This window comes from Ranitomeya variabilis, chromosome 4, assembly GCF_051348905.1.
Source record: "Ranitomeya variabilis isolate aRanVar5 chromosome 4, aRanVar5.hap1, whole genome shotgun sequence".
Taxonomy (NCBI): Eukaryota; Metazoa; Chordata; class Amphibia; order Anura; family Dendrobatidae; genus Ranitomeya; species Ranitomeya variabilis.
The window spans coordinates 90946171-90973705 of NC_135235.1; the positions used below are offsets into that span (position 1 = coordinate 90946171).

The 27535-nt window shown below is 45.7% G+C and overlaps 1 protein-coding gene across 1 annotated transcript in view; it reads right to left on the reverse strand.

Annotated features, from left to right (window-relative positions):
• The window catches only part of ASAH2 (N-acylsphingosine amidohydrolase 2), a 128946-nt gene that overhangs the window by 75059 nt on the left and 26352 nt on the right, over positions 1-27535 (reverse strand). The window contains exons 5-6 of the mRNA XM_077258881.1: positions 25045-25221; positions 24798-24925 (exon numbers count right to left, since the gene is read on the reverse strand). Of these exons, the coding sequence (XP_077114996.1) occupies positions 24798-24925; positions 25045-25221 (305 nt within the window). The remainder of the gene's footprint in view (positions 1-24797; positions 24926-25044; positions 25222-27535) is intronic.

Consider the following 27535-nt stretch of genomic DNA (forward strand, 5'->3'; position numbering starts at 1 on the left):
AATGATTTTTTTTTAGCCCCATAGTTTTGTATTTTCACAAGGGTAACAGGATAAATTGGACCCCAAAAGTTGTTGTCCAATTTGTCCTGAGTACGCTGATACCCCATATGTGGGGGGGAACCACTGTTTGGGCGCATGGCAGAGCTCGGAAGGGAAGGAGCACCATTTGGAATGCAGACTTAGATGGATTGGTCTGCAGGCGTCATGTTGCATTTGCAGAGCCCCTGACAGGGCCGGACTGGCCATTTGGCAATTCTGACAAATGCCAGAAGGGCCGGTCTGGTTGTGGGCTGCCTTGTGTGCTACGTTGTTAACAGAATCAATGTTCTCAAGACACCCATACTGTTAACAGTTGTGACAGAGCACAAAGCCGGTCACTCCGTCACTTACCTCAGTGTTGTAATCCTAGTGGTAGAGGATCGCAGAAGTTCCAGCTAAGTCCGCAAACACAAAATCTAGCTCATAGGGAGGTGGTAACTTGGCTGACCATATATCTGATCCTAGCACAACAACTAAAAGTAGCCGGGGAACGTACCTACGTTGATTCTAGACGTCTCGCACCAGCCGGAGAACTAACTAACCCTTTCAGAGGAAATAAGACCTCACTTGCCTCAAGAGAAAGGACCCCAAAGTTATGATACAAGCCCCCAACAAATAATAACGGTGAGGTAAGAAGAAAAGACAAACATAAGTATGAACTAGATTTAGCAAAGTGAGGCCCACTAATTAATAGCAGAAAATAGGAAGAGGACTTATGCGGTCAGCAAAAACCCTACAAAAATATCCACGCTGAATATCCAAGAACCCCCGCACCGACTAACGGTGTGGGGGGAGAATATCAGCCCCCTAGAGCTTCCAGCAAAAATCAGGAATCACATTGTAACAAGCTGGAACAAAATAGCAGTAATGCGAATAAACAAAAATAGGAAAGCAGGACTTCGCTTATCTTGCAAAAAGCAGGAGACAGGAGCAAACAGACATAGACTGACTACATCGATTCCAGGCACTAGACTGAGTTTCCAGGAAGTCTAAATAGGAACACCCAAGGCCTAACGAACCAGTTGGGTACCAACCTGGAGAAAGACAATCCAAGTGTCATACCGCTAGTGATCACAAGAGGGAGCCAAGAAATACAGTTCACAACACCTCAGCATGCCGTGGGTATAATTAGAAATATTGGTCATGTAGTAAATCTTCCTGTCCTCCATCCAGGGTAATATTAGTAATATATCCCATCTGGTTCTTGGGGACGGGTACACCATGGGCCTGTCTGATTTCAAATGCCAGGGCTGAATTTCACCCCCAGTCCGTACCTGGCCCCTGATGTACCCAAACAGTATAAACCCCCCATAAGTGACCCCATATTGGAAACTAGACCTCCCAAGGAACTTATCTAGATGTGTTGTGAGAACTTTGAACCCCCAAGTGTTTCACTACAGTTTACAACGCAGTGCCGTGAAAATAAAAAATCCTTTTTTTCCCACAAAAATGATTTTTAGCCCCCCAAATTTTTATTTTCCCAGAGGTATCAAGAGAACTTGGACCCCAAAAGTTGTTGTCCAATTTGTACCGAGTACGCTGATGCCCCATATGTTGGGGTAAACCCCTGTTTGGGCGCACAGGACAGCTCAGAAGGGACGGAGCACTGTTTTACTTTTTCAACGCAGAAATGTCTGGAATTGAGATCGGACGCCATGTCGCGTTTGGAGAGCCCCTGATGTGCCTGAACTCCCCAATTCTACCTGAAATTAATCCAAACACATCCCTAACCCTATCCCAACTGTAACCCTAACCACACCCCTAACCCTGACACACCCCTAATTCTAATCCCAACCCTAATCCCAACCGTAAATGTAATCCAAACCCTAACCCTAACTTTATCCCCAACCCTAACCCTAACTTTATCCCCAACCCTAACTTTAACCCCAAACCTATCCCTAACTTTAGCCCCAACCCTAACCCTAACCCTAGCCCTAACCCTAGCCCTAACCCTAACCCTAGCCCTAACCCTAGCCCTAACCCTAGCCCTAACCCTAACCCTAGCCCTAATGGGAAAATGGAAATAAATACGTTTTTTTAATTTTATTATTTTTCCCTAACTAAAGGGGTGATGAAGGAGGGGTTGATTTACTTCTATAGCGTTTTTATATCGGATTTTTATGATTGGCAGCTGTCACACACTAAAAGACACTTTTTATAGCAAAAAAGTTTTTGCGTCTCCACATTTTGAGACCTATAATTTTTCCGTATTTTGGTCCACAGAGTCATGTGAGGTCTTGTTTTTTGCAGGACAAGTTGACGCTTTTATTGGTAACATTTTCGGACATGTGACAGTTTTTGATCACTTTTTATTCCGATTTTTGTGAGGCAGAATGACCAAAAACCAGCTATTCATGAATTTCTTTTGGGGGAGGCGTTTATACCGTTCCACCTTTGGTGAAATTGATAAAGCAGTTTTATTCGTCGGGTCAGTACGATTGCAGCTATATCTCATTTATATCTTTTTTCATGTTTTGGCGCTTTTATACGATAAAAGCTATTTTATAGAAAAAATAATTATTTTGGCATCGCTTTATTCTGAGGACTATAACTTTTTTATCTTTTTGGTTATGATGCTATATGGCAGCTTGTTTTTTGCGGGACAAGATGACGTTTTCAGCGGTACCATGGCTATTTATATCCGTCTTTTTGATCGCGTGTTATTTCACTTTTTATTCGGCGGTATGATAATAAAGCGTTGTTTTTTTGGCTCGTTTTTTTTTTTTCTTACGGTATTCACTGAAGGGGTTAACTAGTGGGACAGTTTTATAGGTTGGGTCGTTATGGACGCGGCAATACTAAATATGTGTACTTTTATTGTTTTTTTGTTTTTTTTAGATAAAGAAATGTATTTATGGGAATAATATATTTTTTTTTTCTTCTTTATTTAGGAATTATTATTTTTTTTTTTTTTACACATGTGGAACTTTTTTTTTTTACTTTTTTACTTTGTCCCAGGGGGGGACATCACAGATCGCCGATCTGATAGTTTGCATAGCACTCTATCAGATCGGCGATCTCACTCACATCGCTGCAGGCTTACCAGCGCCTGCACGGCACCCGGAAGTACTCCCTGCAGGACCCGGATGCAGCCCCGCGGCCATTTTGGATCCGGGGCCTGCAGGGAGGAGACGCTCGGTACAAGGTGAGTACATTCCCTTGTACCGATCGTCTCAGGGAAGCCCGCAGGGAGCCCCCTCCCTGCGCGATGCTTCCCTGTACCGCCGGTACACCGCGATCATGTTTGATCGCGGTGTGCCGGGGGTTAATGTGCCGGGGGCGGTCCGTGACCGCTCCTGGCACATAGTGCCGGATGTCAGCTGCGATAGGCAGCTGACACCCGGCCGCGATCGGCCGCGCTCCTCCCGTGAGCGCGGCCGATCGCTATGACGTACTATCCCGTCACTGGGAATTAAGTCCCAGGTCACCTTGACGGGATAGTACGTCATATGGGATTAAGGGGTTAAGCATATAATTCCACATGTGTTAACTCATAGTTTTGATGCCTTCAATGTGAATTTACAATTTTCATAGTCATGAAAATACAGAAAAATCTTTAAATGAGAAGGTGTGTCCAAACTTTTTGTCTGTACTGTAAATGAAACAGTACTTGTTAATTATACATATTGAGCAGGAAGCAGGAGCACCATGATCAGGGAACCCCCTTACAATCATAGATAAGTAACATTCCCCCAGACCATAAGGAGCTAAGTTACTTAAATACCCCTTGCTCCTATGTTCACTGTGCAGTTGGTTTTTACACTTGAGAAAGACCCCAGTCCGGCATGGAAAGCATTGTGGAATAAAAAACGCTTCCTTATATGTAGGATCAATAATCATCATTTCTATTAGTGCAGCCCAAAACTATGAATTGTCTTTTCCTTAAAGTTTTCCACTGAAGTGTATTGACTAACATACTGTCGTACAAGCCCTGTACCACATTTATTATCCAATTTAGAAGCTTTTCTGAAAAAAGATGGTGACTTGTTGAGTGTGGCTTGAGTTGAGATGCAACATAATGCACTAAAATCGTGTAGATTTTTGGAGCAAATTAAGCCAACAAATACATTGTATAAAGTTATACAACATAAGGTTCATGAGGATGAGCTAAATTATAACTCCAATCCTCAATCAGACACTTAATCACAGTTCTATTTAATGGTAATAATGGTAAATATAATGAATAAGTCATCAATGTCACTGGTGGTCAAATCCATTATTAGAAAGGCGCGAATATTCACTCTATATAGACAAAAGTAATGACACATTGAATTCAGAGTTTACATTTAGTGTCATTACGAATAGTTATGAAAGAATGGCTCACTGGAAAGAGCTCACTGAAACCAACTTGGACCTGTAATAGGAGCCATCGTTGCAACAAGTCAGTTTTTGAAATCTTCTGAAATCTGTTCCCTCCTAAATATTTAATGATCTATTATAACTGGTATTATTGAAAAGTGGAAGTGTTTAGCAACCACAGAAATTCAGTCACAAAGTGGAGAATATGTAAAAGAGTGGGGTCACCAAGTGCTTAGGCACATAGTGAGCGAAAGCCACCAATGCTCTGCTGACTCCACAACTAGTCCAGACATCCTCCGACATAAGCATAAAAGTTGTGTCCTTGGAGCTTCACGGTTAGATCACCAAGCACAACGCCAAGATTTGAATGGAGTGGTATAAGGCAGCTGCCACTGGATTCTGGAGCAGGAAAAGTGTAATCTGTACAGTGATGAATCACACTTCTCTAACCGGTAGTCACATGGACGAGTCTAGGGTTGCCGAATACCAGGAGTTCCCTGCCTGAATGGAGAGTTACCTGCCTGACTGCATTGTCCCAACTGAAAAGTTTTGTAGAGGAAGGAAAATGATATAGGGCTGTGCTATATACTACGTGGCTGTGCTATATACTACGTGGCTGTGCTATACACTACGTGGGCTGTGCTATATACTACGTCACTGTGCTATATGCTACGTGGGCTGTTATACACTGTGTTCCAAATTATTATGCAAATTGGATTTCAGTGTCGTAAAGATTTAATTGTTTTGTTTTTCAAATAAACTCGTGGATGGTATTGTGTCTCAGGGCTCAATGGATCACTGAAATCAATCTTAAACACATGTGATAATTAGTTTTCCAGGTGATTGTAATTAAAGGAAAACTACTTAAAAATTATGTTCCACATTATTAAGCAGGCCACAGGTTTTGAGCAATATGGGAAATAAAAAGGATCTAAACACAAAAGGATAAAAACACACCGGCGCTCCCAGGGGGATGTGTTATGGCTGGACCTGGTGGTTAGGAGCACCGGGAATGACCTGATAGTCAAAACTACAAAAATAGAGCGAGCTCTGGGAAGTGGGAGCTCTGCTGACCGCAGCCCTAAACTATTATCACACACACTAGAATTAGCCGTGGATCGTACCTGACACTGCCTAGACGACTCTTCACAGCCTGAGAGATAACTTCCCCTAAAGAGAAATATAGCCTCACCTTGCCTCAGAGAAATTTCCCCAAAGGAAAAGAGCAGCCCCCCACATATATTGACTGTGAGTTAAGAGGAAGGCACAAACATAGGAATGAGACAGGTTTCAGCAAAGGAGGCCCGGCTTACTAAATAGACAGAAGATAGATAAAGGGATCTTTGCGGTCAGCACAAAAAACTACAAAAAGCCACGCAGAGTGAGCAAGAAACCCCCCGTGCCGACTAACGGCGCGGCAGGTGCCACTCTGCAACCCAGAGCTTCCAGCTAGTGAGACAATATCATGATAGCCAGCTGGACAAAACTTAGCAGGTACTGAGAAATGTATTCAGCACAGAAATGAACAACAAATGAGCTTAACAGGGACTTAGCTTCTGCTGAAGTAGACAGGTCATCAGGAGATCCAAGTGAGATCTGAACCAGTACAGATACATTGACAACTGGCATCAGGTAATGATCTGAGCAGAGTTAAATAGAGGAACCAGCCCAGTCTTTAAACGATGCAGCTGAGGAAGCCACCTCCAGACCAGCAGCTCCACTTCCAGCCACCAGAGGGAACCCACGGACAGAACTCACAGAAATACCATTCCTGACCACAGGAGGGAGTTCCAGAACAGAGTTCACAACAGTACCCCCCCCCTTGAGGAGGGGTCACCGAACCCTCACCAGAACCCCCCGGCCGATTAGGACGAGCCAAATGAAAGGCACGAACCAAATCGGCAGCATGGACATCGGAGGCAAGAACCCAGGAATTATCTTCCTGACTATAGCCCTTCCATTTGACCAGATACTGAAGTTTCCGTCTCGAGATACGAGAATCTAAAATCTTCTCCACCACATACTCCAATTCTCCCTCGACCAACACCGGAGCAGGAGTGTCAACGGAAGGAACCATAGGCACCACATATCTCTGCAACAACGACCTATGGAACACATTATGGATGGCAAAAGAAGCTGGAAGGTCCAAACGAAATGACACAGGATTGAGGATTTCAGAAATCTTATAAGGCCCAATAAAACGAGGCTTAAACTTAGGAGAAGAAACCTTCATGGGAACATAACGAGATGACAGCCAAACCAGATCCCCAACACAAAGTCGAGGACCAACACGGCGACGGCGGTTAGCGAAACGTTGAGCCTTCTCCTGTGACAATGTCAAATTGTCCACTACATGAGTCCAAATTTGCTGCAACTTGTCCACCACAGAATCCACACCAGGACAGTCCGAAGGCTCAACCTGCCCTGAAGAAAAACGAGGATGAAAACCAGAATTACAATAAAAAGGTGAAACCAAAGTAGCCGAACTGGCCCGATTATTAAGGGCGAATTCAGCCAATGGCAAGAAGGTCACCCAATCATCCTGATCAGCAGAAACAAAGCATCTCAGATAGGTCTCCAAAGTCTGATTGGTTCGCTCAGTTTGGCCATTTGTCTGAGGATGGAAAGCAGAAGAAAAAGACAAATCAATGCCCATCTTAGCACAAAAGGACCGCCAAAACCTCGAAACAAACTGGGAACCTCTGTCCGACACAATGTTCTCCGGAATGCCATGCAAACGAACCACATGCTGGAAAAACAACGGAACCAAATCAGAGGATGAAGGCAACTTAGGCAAGGGTACCAAATGGACCATCTTAGAGAAGCGATCACAAACCACCCAGATGACCGACATCCTTTGAGAGACAGGGAGATCTGAAATAAAATCCATGGAAACATGCGTCCAGGGCCTCTTCGGGACCGGCAAGGGCAAAAGCAACCCACTGGCACGAGAACAGCAGGGCTTCGCCCGAGCACAAGTCCCACAGGACTGCACAAAAGCACGCACATCCCGGGACAAGGAAGGCCACCAAAAGGACCTAGCCACCAAATCTCTGGTACCAAAAATTCCAGGATGACCAGCCAACACCGAACAGTGAACCTCCGAGATAACCCTACTAGTCCATCTATCAGGGACAAACAGTCTCTCTGCAGGACAGCGGTCAGGTCTATCCGCCTGAAACTCCTGCAGAACCCGCCGCAAATCAGGGGAGATGGCAGACAAAATCACCCCCTCTTTGAGAATACCAGCCGGCTCAGAAACTCCCGGGGAATCAAACACAAAACTCCTTGAAAGGGCATCAGCCTTCACATTCTTAGAACCCGGAAGGTATGAAACCACGAAATCGAAACGGGAGAAAAACAGTGACCATCGAGCCTGTCTAGGGTTCAACCGCTTGGCAGACTCGAGATAAGTCAAATTCTTGTGATCCGTCAATACCACCACGCGATGCTTGGCGCCCTCAAGCCAATGTCGCCACTCCTCGAATGCCCACTTCATGGCCAACAACTCCCGATTGCCAACATCATAATTACGCTCAGCAGGCGAAAACTTTCTAGAAAAGAAAGCACATGGCTTCATCACAGAGCCATCAGAAACTCACTGAGACAAAACAGCCCCTGCTCCAATCTCAGAAGCATCAACCTCGACCTGAAAAGGGAGCGAAACATCTGGCTGGCACAACACAGGAGCCGAAGAAAAACGACGTTTCAGCTCCTGAAACGCCTCAACGGCCGCAGAGGACCAATTCACCACATCCGCACCTTTCTTGGTCAAATCAGTCAGTGGTTTGACAACACTAGAAAAATTAGCGATAAAGCGACAGTAAAAATTCGCAAAGCCCAGGAATTTCTGAAGGCTCTTCACAGATGTAGGCTGAGTCCAATCATAAATGGCCTGGACTTTAACAGGATCCATCTTGATAGTAGAAGGGGAAAAAATGAAGCCCAAAAAGGAAACCTTCTGAACTCCGAAGAGACACTTAGACCCCTTCACAAACAAGGAATTAGCACAAAGGACCTGGAACACCATTCTGACCTGCTTCACATGAGACTCCCAATCATCCGAAAAGACCAAAATATCATCCAAATATACTATCATGAATCTATCCAGATACTTTCGGAAGATGTCATGCATAAAGGACTGGAATACAGATGGCGCATTAGAAAGCCCGAATGGCGTCACCAGATACTCAAAATGGCCCTCGGGCGTATTAAATGTGGTTTTCCATTCATCGCCCCGCTTAATACGCACAAGATTATACGCTCCTCAAAGATCTATCTTGGTAAACCAACTATCCCCCTTAATCCGAGCAAACAAATCAGACAATAGAGGCAGAGGGTACTGAAATTTGACCGTGATTTTATTAAGAAGGCGGTAATCTATACAAGGTCTCAGAGAACCATCCTTTTTGGCCACAAAAAAGAACCCTGCTCCCTATGGTGACGACGACGGGCGAATATGCCCCTTCTCCAAGGACTCCTTTATATAGCTCCGCATAGCGGCGTGTTCTGGCACAGATAAATTGAAAAGTCGGCCTTTAGGAAACTTACTAACAGGAATCAAATTAATAGCACAATCACAATCCCTATGAGGAGGCAGGGCACTGGGCTTGGGCTCATCAAATACATCCTGGTAATCCGACAAAAACTCAGGTACTTCAGAAGGAGTGGAAGAAGAAATTGACAACGCTGGAACATCACCATGGACCCCTTGACAACCCCAACTGGACACAGACATAGTTTTCCAGTCCAATACTGGATTATGGACCTGTAGCCATGGCAAACCCAACACGACCACATCATGCAAATTATGCAACACCAAAAAGCGAATATCTTCCCGATGTGCAGGAGCCATGCACATGGTCAACTGGGTCCAGTACTGAGGCTTATTCTTGGCCAAAGGCTTGGCATCAATTCCGACATAAGCATAAAAGTTGTGTCCTTGGAGCTTCACGGTTAGATCACCAAGCACAACGCCAAGATTTGAATGGAGTGGTATAAGGCAGCTGCCACTGGATTCTGGAGCAGGAAAAGTGTAATCTGTACAGTGATGAATCACACTTCTCTAACCGGTAGTCACATGGACGAGTCTAGGGTTGCCGAATACCAGGAGTTCCCTGCCTGAATGGAGAGTTACCTGCCTGACTGCATTGTCCCAACTGAAAAGTTTTGTAGAGGAAGGAAAATGATATAGGGCTGTGCTATATACTACGTGGCTGTGCTATATACTACATGGCTGTGCTATATACTACGTGGCTGTGCTATACACTACGTGGGCTGTGCTATATACTACGTCACTGTGCTATATGCTACGTGGGCTGTTATACACTGTGTTCCAAATTATTATGCAAATTGGATTTCAGTGTCGTAAAGATTTAATTGTTTTGTTTTTCAAATAAACTCGTGGATGGTATTGTGTCTCAGGGCTCAATGGATCACTGAAATCAATCTTAAACACATGTGATAATTAGTTTTCCAGGTGATTGTAATTAAAGGAAAACTACTTAAAAATTATGTTCCACATTATTAAGCAGGCCACAGGTTTTGAGCAATATGGGAAATAAAAAGGATCTAAACACAAAAGGATAAAAACACACCGGCGCTCCCAGGGGGATGTGTTATGGCTGGACCTGGTGGTTAGGAGCACCGGGAATGACCTGATAGTCAAAACTACAATAATAGAGCGAGCTCTGGGAAGTGGGAGCTCTGCTGACCGCAGCCCTAAACTATTATCACACACACTAGAATTAGCCGTGGATCGTACCTGACACTGCCTAGACGACTCTTCACAGCCTGAGAGATAACTTCCCCTAAAGAGAAATATAGCCTCACCTTGCCTCAGAGAAATTTCCCCAAAGGAAAAGAGCAGCCCCCCACATATATTGACTGTGAGTTAAGAGGAAGGCACAAACATAGGAATGAGACAGGTTTCAGCAAAGGAGGCCCGGCTTACTAAATAGACAGAAGATAGATAAAGGGATCTTTGCAGTCAGCACAAAAAACTACAAAAAGTCACGCAGAGTGAGCAAGAAACCCCCCGTGCCGACTCACGGCGCGGCAGGTGCCACTCTGCAACCCAGAGCTTCCAGCTAGCGAGACAATATCATGATAGCCAGCTGGACAAAACTTAGCAGGTACTGAGAAATGTATTCAGCACAGAAATGAACAAAAAATGAGCTTAACAGGGACTTAGCTTCTGCTGAAGTAGACAGGTCATCAGGAGATCCAAGTGAGATCTGAACCAGTACAGATACATTGACAACTGGCATCAGGTAACGATCTGAGCAGAGTTAAATAGAGGAACCAGCCCAGTCTTTAAACGATGCAGCTGAGGAAGCCACCTCCAGACCAGCAGCTCCACTTCCAGCCACCAGAGGGAACCCACGGACAGAACTCACAGAAATACCATTCCTGACCACAGGAGGGAGTTCCAGAACAGAGTTCACAACAGGGATGCACTAGAGAGCTGCAGATGCCTAGACAGCTTCTGTGCTAAATCTGTCATGTGGTAAAAGAAAAAAATGAAAATGGATTAAGACACCGTGCTAATTAGATATAGACACAATCAGAGGAGTGGGCAGGCATATAACTAGAACTGTAGATGGAAGATAACCAGCAGTGGAGGCAGCCTGTATAGGAATGGCCGCAACCACCAGCAGCAATAACAACAGTAAAAAGGTGTAGCACAGTAAGAGTGTCAAAATGCTAATAAATAAATGCTCACAGAGTCAGCAAAAATGCCTCCTGTTACCGCAGTATTAAATGAACGAAAGAAATGTCAAAAAGAGAATATAAATGTGTGGCAGATATATAAAAAAATGATAATTAAAAGACCGCACACTTACTGGTTGTGGTATGAATGCAGTAGAGGTGCAGGCGCTGTGCTGAGGTAGATAGGAGCGGGATCACCAGCGGTCCAGGTATCCGGGAACAAGAAGTCCGAAAAGGCAGCGTGGGGCGGCAGAGACATCTGCTGGTGTGGGGAGCGTCCTCCCTAGTAAGTGCTCAGCCGCCGCGCGCCTGGAGCGCCGCTGGCCGGCACACGTGGGCCGGAAAAAAGCCGCTGCAAAGAGCGGTGAAAGAGAAGGGGGCGGCGTATTCTGGGTGACGTCACCTAGATAGAAGGGTAAGGATCAAAGGACGGATGCCGCACAGGACCGAAATGCCTACGCGTTTCAAAGGTCTCCGGACCTTCTTCGTCAGGGCAAATAAAAAGGATCTCTCTGCTGATGAAAAGCGTTAAATAGTACAATGCCTTGGACAATGTATGAAAACATTAGATATTTCACGAAAACTTAAGAGTGATCATCATACTGTGAAGAGATTTGTGACTGAAACAGAGTACAGACAGAGTTCATGCAGATAAAGGCATAATGAGGAAGGTTTCTGCCAGACAAATTCATTGGATTAAGAGAGCAGCTGCCAAAATACCATTGCAAAGCAACAAACAGTTATTTGAAGCTGCTAGTGCCTCTGGAGTCCCTTGAACCTCAAGGTGTAGGATCCTTCAAAGGCTTGCTGTGGTGCATAAACCTACTATTCGGCCACCCCTAGACAGTGTTCACAAGGAGAAATGGTTGCAGTGGGCCCAGACATACATGAAGACTAATTTTCAGTCTTGTTTACTGATGAGTGTTGAGCAACCCTGGATGGTCCAGATGGATGGAGTAGTGGATAGTTGGTGGATGGCCACCATGTCCCAACAAGGCTGCGACATCAGCACGGAGGTGGAGGAGCCATGTTTTGGGCTGGAATCATGGGGAAACAGCTGGTAGGGCCCTTTAAGGTTCCTGAAGGTGTGAAAATGACATCTGCAAAGTATATAGAGTTTCTGACTGACAACTTTCTTCCATGGTATAAAAAGTAGAAACGTGCCTTCAGGAGCAAAATCATCTTCATGCATGACAATGCTCCATCTCATGCTGCAAAGAATACCTCTGAGTCATTGGCTGCTATGGGCATAAAAGAAGATAAACTCATGGTGTGGCCACCATCTTCCCCTGACCTCAACCCTATAGAGAACCTTTGGAGTATCATCAAGCAAAAGATGAAGGTGGGAGGCAGTTCACATCAAAACAGCAGCTCTGGGAGTCTATTCTGACATCATGCAAAGAAATACAAGCAGAAACTCTCCAAAAACTCACAAGTTCAATGGATGCAAGAATTGTGAAGGTGACATCAAAGAAGGGTTCCTATGTTAACATGTCACTTGGCCTGTTAGGATGTTTTGGAGTTAAATAGCTTTTTTTGTTCAGTGAATGTGACCTCCTAATGCTGCAAATTCCACAAATGAGCATTTTCAGTTCTTTAAAACATATCAAGTGTTTAGAAATTCTACTGGGCCTAATAATTTGGAACAGTGCATTGTGAGTTTTTTTTATTCATTTTGGAGATTATACTGTTATCATTGGGAGGTTTCTTCAACAAAATCCGATGTATACTCTAACGGGTGATGACTTTTATTTGACTGACTGTCATTTGCACCGACCATTTAGGAAAATCCAAGAAAAATATAATTTGCATAATAATTTCGAACATGGTGTATTTTCAAGGAGTTATTTTGGGCCCCCTTAGTTCCAGCATGGGGAAATATTAATGTTTCAGCAAACCAAGACATTTTGGACATTGTAGCTTCCAATACGGGGGGGAACAGCATGTGTAAGGCCATTTTCTCTTCCCCATACCATACACCTTTGTGTGCTCCTTGCCACAAATCCTACTCCAGCCCCTGCTGTAGTAAGATTTTACAGCATAGTGAACGCCATCACTTGTCATGAATTTGACGAGTAATGGTCTCCATGCCCATTTTGGTGGTGCTGGGAGAAAGAAACTGACTTGAAGATGCCAGAAGTTGCAAAATGTAAGCGTAACTCTAAATTGCACCTAAATTTAGCATCTTTTCAAAGCTTTTGTGCCAGAATTCTGTATATAGCACAGCCCACGCAGTATATAGCACAGCCCACATAGTATATAGCACAGCCCACGTAGTATATAACAGCCCACGTAGTATACACTATGTTCCAAATTATTATGCAAATTACATTTTTCTCAGATTTTCCTAAAAGGTTGGGGCAAATGACAGTCAGTCTAATAAAAGTCATCACCCGTTAGATTATACATTGAATTTTATTGAGAAACCTCCCAATGATAACAGTATAATCTCCAAAATGAATACAAACTCAAAATGCACTGTTCCAAATTATTATGCACAGTAGAATTTCTAAACATTTGATATGTTTTAAAGAACTGAAAATGCTCAATTGTGGAATTTGCAGCATTAGGAGGTCACATTCACTGAACAAAAAAGCTATTTAACTCCAAAACATCCTAACAGGCCAAGTTACATGTTAACATAGGAACCCTTCTTTAATATCACCTTCACAATTCTTGGATCCATTAAACTTGTGAATTTTTGGAGAGTTTCTGCTTGTATTTCTTTGCATGAAGTCAGAATTGCCTCCCAGAGCTGCTGTTTTGATGTGAACTGCCTCCCGCCCCCATAGATCTTTTGCTTGATGATACTCCAAAGGTTCTCTATAGGGTTGAGTTCAGGGGAAGATGGTGGCCACACCATGAGTTTATCTCCTTTTATGCCCATAGCAGCCAATGACTCAGAGGTTTTCTTTGCAGCTTCAGATGGTGCGTTGTCATGCATGAAGATTTTGCTCCTGAAGGCACGTTTCTCCTTTTTATACCATGGAAGAAAGTTATCAGTCAGAAACTTTATGTACTTTGCAGAGGTCAATTTCACACCTTTAGGAACCTTAAAGGGCCCTACCAGCTGTTTTCCCATGATTCCGGCCCAAAACATGACTCCTTCAGTCCTTGCTGACGTCGCAGCCTTGTTGGGACATGGTGGCCATCCACTACTCCATCCATCTGGACCATCCACAGTTGCTCGACACTCATCAGTAAACAAGACTGTTGGAAAATTAGTCTTCATGTATGTCTGGGCCCACTACAACCGTTTCTGCTTGTGAAAACTGTTTAGCGTTGGCCGAATAGTAGGCTTATGCACCACAGCAAGCCTTTGAAGGATCCTACACCTTGAAGTTCGAGGGACTCCAGAGGCACCAGCAGCTTCAAATATCTGTTTGCTGGTTTGTAATGGCTTTTTAACAGCTGCTCTCCTAATCCGATTAACTTGACTGGCAAAAACCTTCCTCATTCTGCCTTTATCAGCACGAACACAAATATAAATACGAAATACTTGGCACTCTGGAGATCTTTTTAGTAAGTTATAGAAATTGAATTTTATTCGGTGCATCCAGTTCAACATATAAACGTTTTCGGTCTATACAAAGAGACCTTCATCAGAAAGAGTTGTGAGTACTGGAGACCACAGCATGTGTGTGAGGACCTACACACAAGGTCAAACGTCAGCTCTGAGGCACGGGAGCGCAAGGCGCCTGAATGAATGTGGCGATATGTGCCCAAAGCGCTGCAGAGGAGCGAGAAACTCGCAGGGGCAAGAGCGCTGAAAGCCACCGACGCCACGAACGCCGTGCTGCCGAGAAGGAGACGCTCCCGGCACGAACACGTCTGTGCTCAGATTCAGCCACAAATCTCTTCACAGTATGATGATCACGCTTAAGTTTTTGGGAAATATCTATTGTTTTCATCCCTTGACCAAGGCATTGCAACTAGTGATGAGCGAACACTAAAATGTTCGGGTGCTCGTTGTTCGAGTCGAACATCTCCCGATGTTCGAGTGTTCGTTTCGAATAACGAACCCCATTGTAGTCAATGGGAGACTCGAACATTTTTCAGCGGGACCAAAGCTCTGCACAGGGAAGGTCGCCTAAAAACCTGGGAAGCTCAGAAAATGATGGAAACAACACTGGAATGGACAGGAAACAGCAGGGGCAGCATGCATAGTTGCCTCTGAGGCTGCCCAAATGCACCATTACGCCAAATTATGGCCAACAGCTTTGTGGTGACAGAGTGACCCACTTTGATGAGGTAGCAGGTGAAACACACCGAAATTGAGCCTGACACAGCATGGCAGCTATGGGCACGGCATGCGGAGGCAGCATCAGGCCGGAGAGCGGCACAGTGACGGACCCTTGAGGAGGCGGCAGCAGCATCATTCCTTACACATTGAGGCCACAGAGTGGCACAATTACATAGTTTGGAGGTAGCGAAGACCCAGCATGTGGAGGCGTCAGCACGGAGAGTGGCACGGTGACGGACCCTTGAGGAGGCGGCAGCAGCATCATTCCTTAATCCTTACACATTGAGGCCACAGAGTGGCACAATTACATAGTTTGGAGGTAGCGAAGACCCAGCATGTGGAGGCGTCAGCACGGAGAGTGGCACGGTGACGGACCCTTGAGGAGGCGGCAGCAGCATCATTCCTTTCACATTGAGGCCACAGAGTGGCACATTTACATAGTTTGGAGGTAGCGAAGACCCAGCATGTGGAGGCGTCAGCACGGAGAGTGGCACGGTGACGGACCCTTGAGGAGGCGGCAGCAGCATCATTCCTTACACATTGAGGCCACAGAGTGGCACAATTACATAGTTTGGAGGTAGCGAAGACCGAGCATGTGGAGGCGTCAGCAGCGTCAGCACGGAGAGTGGCACGGTGACATGACAGACTTCAGTTTGAGCTGCTTTAACACGGTGGCGAGTGGAAATCTGTAGAAATCCATGCTTTATTCATCTTGATAAGCGTCAGCCTGTCAGCGCTGTCAGTTGACAGGCGTGTACGCTTATCGGTGATGATGCCACCAGCTGCACTGAAGACCCGCTCTGACAACACGCTAGCGGCAGGGCAAGCCAGCACCTCCAAGGCGTACAGTGCCAGTTCTGGCCACGTGTCCAGCTTTGAAACCCAGTAGTTGTATGGAGCAGAGTGATCATGCAGGACGTTGGTATGGTCACCTAGGTAGTCCTTCACCATCTTTCTGTAAATCTCGCCTCTACTCTGTCTAGACTGTGGATTGGTGGCATACTCTTGCATGGGTGACATAAAACTGGCAAAGGCCTTGGAGATTGATCCTCTGCCAGCGCTTGACAAGCTGCCTGCTCCCCTCCTCTCCCTCGCTTGTTGGCCCTCAGAACCACGTCCTCTGCCGCTAGCGGTGTCAGATGGGAAGGCTATTTTCAGCTTGTGCACCAGGGCCAGTTGGTATTGATGCAGTCTCATACTCCTTTCCTCTATAGGAATTAGAGTGGAAAAGTTGTGCTTGTACCGGGGGTCCAAGAGGGTGAACACCCAGTAATCGCTGGTGGAAAATATTTTTCTCACGCGAGGGTCACGGGAAAGGCAGCCTAACATGAAGTCAGCCATGTGCGCCAGAGTCCCAACACGTAAGAATTCCCCCTCCGCAACAGGCCGACTCTCCATTTCCTCCTCCTCCTCCTCCTCCAACTCCTCCTCCTCAGCCCAAACACGCTGAACTGAGAAGAGGGAATGGGTACCGTCTTCAGTCTCGCCCACAGTCTCCTCCTCTTCATCCTCATCTTCCTCCTCCCCCTCCTCAGTTACACTCTGAGAAACAGACTGGCTGGTGTTCTGGCTCTCAGTCAACTCTTCTTCCCCCATCTCCTGTGACAATCGATGCGCCTCAGACTTCATGCTGAGCAATGATTTTTTCAGCAGACAAAGCAGCGGGATGGTGACGCTGATTATGGCGTCATCCCCGCTGACCATCAGTGTTGACTCGTCAAAGTGGCTTAACACCTTACATATATCAGACATCCACGTCCACTCCTCATTGTAGATTTGAGGAAGCTGACTAACTTGACTACCGGTTCTGGTGGAAGTGGTCATCTGACAGTCTACAATGGCTCTGCGCTGCTGGTAAACCCTGTTTAACATGTGTAGGGTGGAATTCCATCTCGTTGGCACGTCGCACAACAGTCGGTGAGCTGGCAGTTGTAAGCGCCGTTGCACTGCCCTCAGGGTGGCAGCATCAGTGGTGGATTTGCGGAAATGGGCACAGATGCGTCTCACCTTGGTGAGCAAATCTGACAGATTGGGGTAGGTCTTGAGGAACCGCTGAACCACCAGATTGAACACGTGGGCAAGGCATGGAACGTGTGTGAGTCTGCCCAGTTGCAGAGCCGCCACCAGATTACGCCCGTTGTCACACACGACCATGCCTGCTTTCAGGTTCAGCGGCGCCAGCCAAAGATCCGTCTGAGCCGTCATGCCCTGTAACAGCTCCTGGGCAGTGTGCCTCTTGTCACCTAAGCTCAGCAGTTTTAGCACCGCCTGCTGGCGCTTGCCCACTGCGGTCCTGCTGCGACTGCAGCTGCCGACTGAAGGTGGCGTGTCCACGGATGGAAATTTACAAGTGGTGTTTGTGGAGGAGGAGGAGGAGGAGGAGGAGGAGGGGGGAGAAGTATAGTAATCCTGGGAAACAGTCACCGAGGTAGGCCCCGCAATCCTGGGTGTGGGCAACACATGAGCTGACCCCGGTTCAGACTCTGTCCCAGCCTCAACCAAATTAATCCAATGTGCCGTCAGGGAGATATAGTGTCCCTGCCCCCCAGCACTGGTCCACGTGTCCGTGGTTAAGTGGACCTTTTCTGTAACCGCGTTGGTCAGGGCACGGTTGATGTTCTGAGACACGTGCTGGTGTAGTGCTTGGACGGCACATCGAGAAAAATAGTGGCGGCTTGGGACGGAGTAGCGAGGGGCAGCCACCGCCATCAGGTTGCGGAATGCCTCCGTCTCCACCAGCCTGTAGGGCAGCATCTCCAAACTCAGGAGTTTGGAGACGTGGACATTTAAGGCCTGTGCATGTGGGTGGGTGGAAGCATATTTGCGCTTGCGCTCAAATGTTTCATGCAAAGACAGCTGAACACTGCGCTGGGACACATTGGTGGATTGTGGGGGGGATGGTGAAGGTGCAGGGGTGGTTGCATGGCGGGAGTCGCTGGTGCCGGGCTCCTGGGCTGGGGAGTTACTGGCAGAGCCAGCATGTGACACAGGGGAAGGAGCAGCGGTGCGACCAGAAGGAGGTGAACGGCCTTGATTCCAATGAGTTGGGTGTTTAGCACTCATATGCCTGCGCATGCTGGTAGTGCTTAGGTTGCTAGTGGTGGCTCCCCTACTGAGCTTGGTGTGGCACAGGTTGCACAACACAGTCCGTCGGTCCTCCTCACTTTCTTTAAAGAAGCTCCAGACTTTAGAACACCGAGGCCTCGACCAAACTGGTTCACTTGTTGAACCTCTGTCTGATGAAATTACTCTGGCCCTGCCTCTCCCTCTGGTCGCACGTCTACCTCTTGCAATGTTTTCTGATGTTACACTTGCCTCCCCCTCCGAAGCACTCTCTTGACTAGGCCTAACAACCCAGCTGGGGTCAGTCACCTCATCATCCACCGGCTCCTCCTCCTCCCATTCATCAGCCTGCTCCCCCCTGGGAATTACTGCACTGACAAGCACCTCACTGTCTGACACCCGTGTCTCATCCTCAGACACCTCTCCACAGACTATTTGTAAATCCCCACTTTCATCACCCACAGACTGGGAAAGCTCTCTATTTTGGGCATCGGGACAGACCCACTGGTCAGGTTGCTGCTCAGCAGTGCTTTGTGAATCTAGGAAGGGTTGGGAAAACAGTTCCTGGGAGTATGCAGGATTTGAATCACTAATTTCCAAGGAGGGGCCAGGCTGGGCGGGAGGAGGTTGAGCTGAAAGATCCTGAGGTCCACTCCCTTGGCTAGCGTTGGTGGACTGCGTGGAAGACTGGGCGGTGGATAAACTACTGGATGCATTATCCGCTATCCAGTTGATCACCTGTTCGCACTGCTGGGGATCCAATAGGGGTGTGCCACGTGACACTGTAAATTGGGACAGGAAGCTAGAAAAGGGTACTCTGCGGCGTTCCAGTGCTCCATCAGAAGCAGGTACTGTGTCACCCTGCCCAGGACTACGGCCTCTGCCTGCAACCTCACTTTGACGCCCACGACCACGTCCTCGTCCTCGTCCCTTACCCCTGGGGTTCACCATTGTAAAGGTTATGCTAGAAAAGCTAGTTATGAAGGTGAAATACACTCTATTTGTCCAAACAGAGGATATATTGCGTGTTGCAAAAAGGACTATTCGGTAAAGAGCGTATTTTATGCAACCAAACCTTGGTTTACAGCAAACTGATGTGTATCAGTAACAGATATAAAACTGTGTTTTATATTTGTGGTATTTCTTCAGATCAAATACCCCTTCTTTATGTAACTATTAGATATGGCGTGCACAAAACTGGCCACAGGCCTAGTCACTAAATACAGAGCTTATTTTTGGACCACAAAACTTGGGTACCAGTAACAGATATAAAACTGTGTTTATATTTGTGGTATTTCTTCACATCAAATACCCTTTATTTCTTTAACTATTAGATATGGCGTGCACAAATCTGGCAACAGGCCTAGTCACTAAATACAGAGCGTATTTTTGAACCACAAAACTTGGGTACCAGTAACAGATATAAAACTGTGTTTATATTTGTGGTATTTCTTCACATCAAATACCCTTTATTTCTTTAACTATTAGATATGGCGTGCACAAATCTGGCAACAGGCCTAGTCACTAAATACAGAGCGTATTTTTGAACCACAAAACTTGGGTACCAGTAACAGATATAAAACTGTGTTTATATTTGTGGTATTTCTTCACATCAAATACCCTTTATTTCTTTAACTATTAGATATGGCGTGCACAAATCTGGCAACAGGCCTAGTCACTAAATACAGAGCGTATTTTTGAACCACAAAACTTGGGTACCAGTAACAGATATAAAACTGTGTTTATATTTGTGGTATTTCTTCACATCAAATACCCTTTATTTCTTTAACTATTAGATATGGCGTGCACAAATCTGGCAACAGGCCTAGTCACTAAATACAGAGCGTATTTTTGAACCACAAAACTTGGGTACCAGTAACAGATATAAAACTGTGTTTATATTTGTGGTATTTCTTCACATCAAATACCCTTTATTTCTTTAACTATTAGATATGGCGTGCACAAATCTGGCAACAGGCCTAGTCACTAAATACAGAGCGTATTTTTGAACCACAAAACTTGGGTACCAGTAACAGATATAAAACTGTGTTTATATTTGTGGTATTTCTTCACATCAAATACCCTTTATTTCTTTAACTATTAGATATGGCGTGCTATAAAAATGCAATTTTTATCTAATGCGGTTTTTTGGACACACAAAACCTTGGATTAGAATGTAGGGTATTCTATACTATATATATATACTATATATGTGGCAGAATTGCGTATTCTGTACACTGCGCTTATGTGTACGCTAAACAAATATTTTTGGGCCAGGTGTGGTATATCTGTATCACTCAAAAATGCATTTTTATATCTTATGCGGTTTTATTTTTAGGCCGCAAATATTTCCTTTTTTAATTTATTAATTATTGTTATTAATTAATATTATTATTATTAAATGAGGTGACAGCGTGTGCTGTACCACTCTACGGAGTCTGAGGCACTACAAGTCCCAGACAGCAGCACAAATGAGGTTACAGCGTGTGCTGGAGTCTGAGGCACTACAAGTCCCAGACAGCAGCACAAATGAGGTTACAGCGTGTGCTGGAGTCTGAGGCACTACAAGTCCCAGACAGCAGCACAAATGAGGTTACAGACAGCGTGTGCTGGAGGCTAAATGGAGTCTGAGGAACATCCAGCAGCCGATATTCTAATAGTGCGGCGTTCGCCCAAAATGGCAGACGCCGCACTATAAAGCCCAGCCTAATGCACACACGATCCCTGCCTAATGCCTATAAAGATTGACTTGGAGACTGAGATTGAGACTTGGCACTGAGACAGTGAGTGCGCAGCTAAGATGGCGGCCGCTGCACTTCTGGTCCCAGCTGCCACACAGCTAGCCAGCAAATACAAGAGAGGACTAGTAGTAGTAAACGTAGATTAGCCCTGACAAGGGCTGTTGATTTCTGCACCCTGCCTGCCTGATTAATTCTGGTCTTTGTCCCTGCTCTAGTCCCTATCAATTCCCAGTCCCCCCAGCACGTCTGTCCCTATGCTCTTTCACACTGCAAATGGCTGAAAGCGCCGAACATAATGAAAGCAGTCTATTGGCTGGTCAGGTCACCTGATCTGGCCAGCCACTCACTGCTCTCGTCTTGTACATGTCCCTACGTCATGCTAGTAGCTTAGAAGGCTCACCTAACATGATTGGCTCCTTGAAAAACCGCCAAAAATGAGAAAAACAAAAACGAGATTTCACTCGAGTACCGCGAGATGTTCGGCCGAATACCGAACACCTTCGAACGCCCTAATGTCCGATCGAACACCAGGTTCGAGTGAACACGTTCGCTCATCACTAATTGCAACTATTTGATGCTTTTCAGGAAGAGAGAGATCCTTTTTATTTCCGATATTGCTTGAAACCTGTGGCCTGCTTAATAATGTGGAACATCATTTTTAAGTAGTTTTTCTTTAATTAAAATCACCTGGAAAACTAATTATCCCATGTGTTTAAGATTGATTTCAGTGATCCATTGAGCCCTGAGACACAATACCATCCACGAGTTTATTTGAAAAACAAAACAATTAAATCTTTACGACACTGAAATCCAATTTGCATAATAATTTGGAACACAGTGTATAACAGCCCACGTAGCATATAGCACAGTGACGTAGTATATAGTACAGCTCACGTAGTATATAGCACAGCCACGTAGTATATAGCACAGCCACGTAGTATATAGCACAGCCCACGTAGTATATAGCACAGCCACGTAGTATATAGCACAGCCACGTAGTATATAGCACAGCCCACGTAGTATATAGCACAGCCCATGTAGTATATAGCACAGCCCACGTACTATATAGCACAGTCCACGTACTATATAGCACAGCCCACGCAGTATGTAACACAGCCCACATAGTATATAGCACAGTCCAAATAGTATATAGCACAGCCCACATACTATATAGCATAGCTCACATACTATATAGCACAGCCCACCTAGTATATAACACAGCCATGTAGTGTAGTATATACAGACAGTAGTCTACAAGTCCTAGCATCACTCACTCAGATGCCATACTGTAGGTCTGCTTTTGCTCCAGGAAGGAAGACTGCTTCATTTTCACCGTCACGGACACCCCAGGGAAGGGCGGAATGCTCTGAGCTCTTAGGATAACGAGCTCGTCCTCACTCTCACCCGGAAGTGACGACACAGACCGGAAGTCACTTTGCGTATCCATGGTGAGACTGCTAATCAATGGCGATGCGTCATGGCTCTCCAGCAGCTGCGAAACTCCCAGAGCTCTGTGCCGCCTGCTGCTGGGGATGTGCTCCGAGTCCTGGGAGTTGTACTGTGTATTACAGGGGACAGGGGATGTAGTCCGGCTGTAGGAGCCCCCCAGGAGCCTCAGTGTCATACCACATACCACTTGCCCAGGTACGCCGGGTGCTGACACCGGCCCTGCTTGTCAGGCTAAGTTAGTGGGTGGGGGGAAGTCACCGAGAACCTAACTCAGACTACTTATCTGAGACACAAAGGCCTCAATTCATTATAGCCTACACTAGAAAACTGGTGTAAAAATATTTGAAAAGGAGCAAAGTTTTTGCGCAACACAAGGCTGCACAAAAATGTTGCGACTTTCAGCATTTTTATGCCATTTTCGCCAAGGTCCCACAAAGTGGATGAAGCTAGGGTGTGACGGGGTGTGGTGAACCCAGCTTGTCTAATTCATAACGAGCGGTGGCATTCCTTATGCTACAAATCTTACTCCAGTCTCTGACTGAGGTAAGGTTTGCCACGAGGCACACGGAGGCACCAGTCACTTTGCACATATCCCGATTCTTTAAGAGGAGTGCATCTCTTAATGAATCCGGCACCTCACATTCCACACAGCCCCTCATCAAGACCAGCATGAAAAATACAAATCTTGATGATTAGTCCCTGGTCGCCTTTTCAAAATATTTTTTCTGAAACGCCATAGGATTTCAAAGTAAAAAATGCATGAGTCCAATTCCTGCTGCCATTTATTTGTTCAGCATGAATCTCCAGTCAGGTTCCCTTTAACACCTATGGATTTAGAATGGGATGTCATAGAAGTTCCAACAGGTGTAGCGTGTAGGTGTCCCAATGTTTTTGTCCATGTGGTGAATGTGAGTAAATGTTTCATGTGGTCCTCTAAAGCTTAAGATATATGAGATAAAGTAGTGATGCAGGGATGGGGATCACAGGGTGCAATATTGTAGTTATTTCAACCACCTACCATTAACTCATGTGAAGAAGAATACATACCGTAGATTTCATAAAACGTAAAACAATTGGCGTGACATGCCAGTAATTTGCATTCCTATCCAGCTTTTACTGATGATGCACATGGTGTGTTCACTTGTTGCAGGAGTGACGTGTAGTATGAAAAGGTCAGTTTAATTGTTAATTTATCTCGTTAATGACCTTTACTGTGGCAAATGCAAAAAATCCACAGCCAAAACTGCAGATCAGAAGACAGCACCAGCAGATGGATGTTATGAGCCCTTATTGAGCAGTTCACAAACCATATTTCTCACTTACCCAATTACTTCTGAGTGGTTTTTCTATTTGCCAGTGAAAGTTAATTTACCAGTTGATTGAGCTTGTCACCTATAAAAGCTTTCAGCAGTCCTATGTCATACAACTGGCTCATCTTAGATGTTTCTCTCAAGTAGACGATTTAGATATGGTATGAAAATAGATTGTCAATAATAATAATAATAATCTTTATTTTTATATAGCGCTAACATATTCCGCAGCGCTTTACAGTTTGCACACATTATCAACACTGTCCCCGATGGAGCTCACAATCTAAATTCCCTATCAGTATGTCTTTGGAATGTGGGAGGAAACCGGAGTACCCGGAGGAAACCCACGCAAACACAGGGAGAACATACAAACTCCTTGCAGATGTTGTCCAAGGTGGGATCAGAACCCAGGACTCCAGCGCTGCAATGCTGCAGTGTTATCCACTGAGCCACCGTGCTGCCCCAATAACTAAACCTCGCTCCAGCTGCACACTGACAACATACAGTAGTTCTTCCAGTTCAGTTTTTGTAAAAATGAATGATGTTGTCACATTTATTTCATAGATTTCCTCTTGTCACAATGATCCTGTAAATTATTACAATACTGAGATCTGAGTGTAACCGGTTAACCCCAAAAGTAGTGGTTGCTGACCAAGTCCTTTAGACAGCATTGTCCATAAAATCAAGACCCCATTAGAGTTGGCCAAACCCGTTGATTGTGGTGGGATTTGGCCAACAGTCTAATGTGAATGGGGGATTGCCAACATTCCCCCAACAAATAATGTTGGAGGAGAGAAGGATCCAACCTGCTGACTGTCAGTCCTTGTGTTCTCTCTGAAGCGTTCCCGCATATAGGGAAGTCGAGAGAGACAGCTGTTCAGCTGTCATAATGTTTATGGGGGGCAAGAAGAGGTGCTACCAAAAAATAGAAAACCAAAATACCTGTCTCTCTCTGATTGAGGGTTCTGCTGATAGGAGGAAGGGCTTCTGTTGATATGGCTTTTGTCAAGGTCACCTTTGTTCACAAAGACCCGTCCTCTCCTCATGCTTCCATGTGCTATGTCAATGCTCTGGATTGGAGATGACACAAAACATTGAGAAGTTCTACAACCAGTCTGGTCACCTGTGCATAGTATTTGTAGCTTCTGCATTATAATATTGCTCAAGAGTAGATTATTTTTGACGGTACCTTGACAATGCCATTTACTATGGCATCAGTGGCCTCTCGGCTAAATCCTCCACTTATCAACCTAAAAATTGTGTACTGAAAATATCCACCCGGTCCAGAATGTGTGTGCGTCCCACTTAATATCACATTGTCCTGTCTGTAGAGGCCGTTATACTTGCTTTCCAGGATATCCATGACCTAAAAAATACACAGTAAGTGATTTAAAATGTCATGAAATAATTCATCTTTTCTCTAAACACTTAGTCAGATTAGAACCCATTGTCATATCCCCTATTAGTGAATTATTATTATTATTATTATTATTATTTATTTATATAGCACCATTGATTCCATGGTGCTGTACATGAGAAGGGGTTACATACAAGTTACAGATATCACTTACAGTTAACAAACTAACAATGACGGACTGATGCAGAGGGGCGAGGACCCTGCCCTTGCGAGCTTACATTCTACAGGATTATGGGGAAGGAGACAGTAGGTTGGGGGTTTCAGGAGCTCCGGTGTTGGCGAGGCGGTAGCTTCGGTAGTGATGAGGAGGCAGCGGGGTCAGTGCAGGCTGTAGGCTTTCCTGAAGAAATGAGTTTTCAGGTTCCGTCTGAAGGATCCAAATGTGGTTGATAGTCGGACGTGTTGGGGCACAGAATTCCAGAGGATGGGGGATATTCGGGAGAAGTCTTGGAGGCGATTGGATGAGGAGCGAATAAGTGTGGAGGAGAGAAGGAGGTCTTGGGAGGACCGGAGATTACATGAGGGAAGATATCGGGAGATTAGTTCAGAAATATATGGAGGAGACAGGTTATGGATGGCTTTGTAGGTCAGTACTAGTAATTTGAACTGGGTACGCTGAGGGAATGGGAGCCAGTGAAGAGATTTGCAGAGGGGGAAGCGGAGGTGTAGCGAGGAGAGAGATGGATTAGTCGGGCAGAAGAGTTAAGGATGGACTGGAGAGGTGCAAGGGTGTTAGCAGGGAGGCCACAGAAAAGGATGTTGCAGTAGTCAAGGTGGGAGATGATGAGGGCGTGCACAAGCATTTTATTAGACTGAAGGTTGAGGAAAGGACGGATTCTGGAGATATTTTTGAGCTGGAGGCGACAGGAGGTGGAAAGAGCTTGGATGTGCGGTTTGAAGGACAGGGCAGAGTCGAAGGTTACTCCAAAGCAGCGGACTTCCGGTACGGGGGAAAGCATGATGTCATTGATTGTGATAGATAGGTCAGGTAAGGAAGATCTGTGGGATGGAGGAAAGATGATGAGTTCAGATTTGTCCACATTGAGTTTGAGGAAGCGAGAGGAGAAGAAGGAGGATATGGCTGATAGGCACTCTGGGATTCTGGACAGCAGAGCGGTGACGTCTGGGCCAGAGAGGTAGATCTGAGTGTCATCAGCATAAAGGTGGTACTGGAATTCATGGAACTTTATGAGTTGTCCCAAGCCAAGTGTATAGATTGAGAAGAGTAGGGGTCCTAGAACAGAGCCTTGGGGGACTCCAACAGAGAGAGGGCGGGATGAGGAGGTAGTGTGGGAGTGGGAGACGCTGAATGTGCGGTTGGAAAGGTACGAGGTGATCCAGGATAGGGCGAGGTCTTTGATGCCAAAGGAGGAGAGGATCTGTAGTAGGAAGCAGTGGTCAACTGTGTTGAAAGCAGAGGACAGGTCTAGAAGAGTATTGTCCAGTAGCTTTAGCGGTAAGTAGGTCGTTAGTGATTTTGGTCAGGGCAGTCTCAGTTGAGTGATGGGGGCGGAAACCAGATTGTAGATTGTCGAACAACAAGTTAGATGAGAGGTGGGAGGAGAGTTCAGCATGGACGTGCTGCTCCAGGAGTTTGGAAGCGAATGGGAGCAGCGATATTGGGCGATAGCTGGACATAGCAGTTGGATCGAGGGTTGGCTTTTTAAGGATAGGCGTGATTGTGGCATGTTTGAACGCAGAGGGGAAGGTGCCAGAAGTTAGTGATAGGTTGAAGAGGTGGGTTAGGGATGGGATAAGTGTGGTGGTGAGGTTGGGGAGGAGGTGGGATGGGATGGGGTCGAGCGCACAGGTGGTGAGGTGCGATTTGGAGAGGAGACAATTAAGCCCCCTTTCAGTGATGTTGGATAGGGAGGTTATGGGGTTTGGGCATTGGTCTGGTATACAAAGGGGTTGTGGTGGTTGAACAATAAAGACTTGCCTTGTCTGGTCGATCTTATTTTTAAAGTGTGTGGCAAAGTCCTCAGCAGAGATGAGGGAGGTTGGAGGGGGCAGTGGGGGGCGGAGGAGGGAGTTGAAGGTTTTGAATAACTGTTTGGGGTTGTAGGATAGGGAAGATACGAGGGTTGTGAAGTAGGCCTGTTTAGCAGAGGTGAATGCAGATTTAAAAGCGAGTGTTGCTTGTTTGAATACAGTGAAGTCATCTTGCGAGTGTGTTTTCTTCCTACGCCGCTCTGCAACCCTGGACACTTGCCAGAGCTTTTTGGTGGTGTTATTGTGCCAAGGTTGTCTATTGATATGTCGC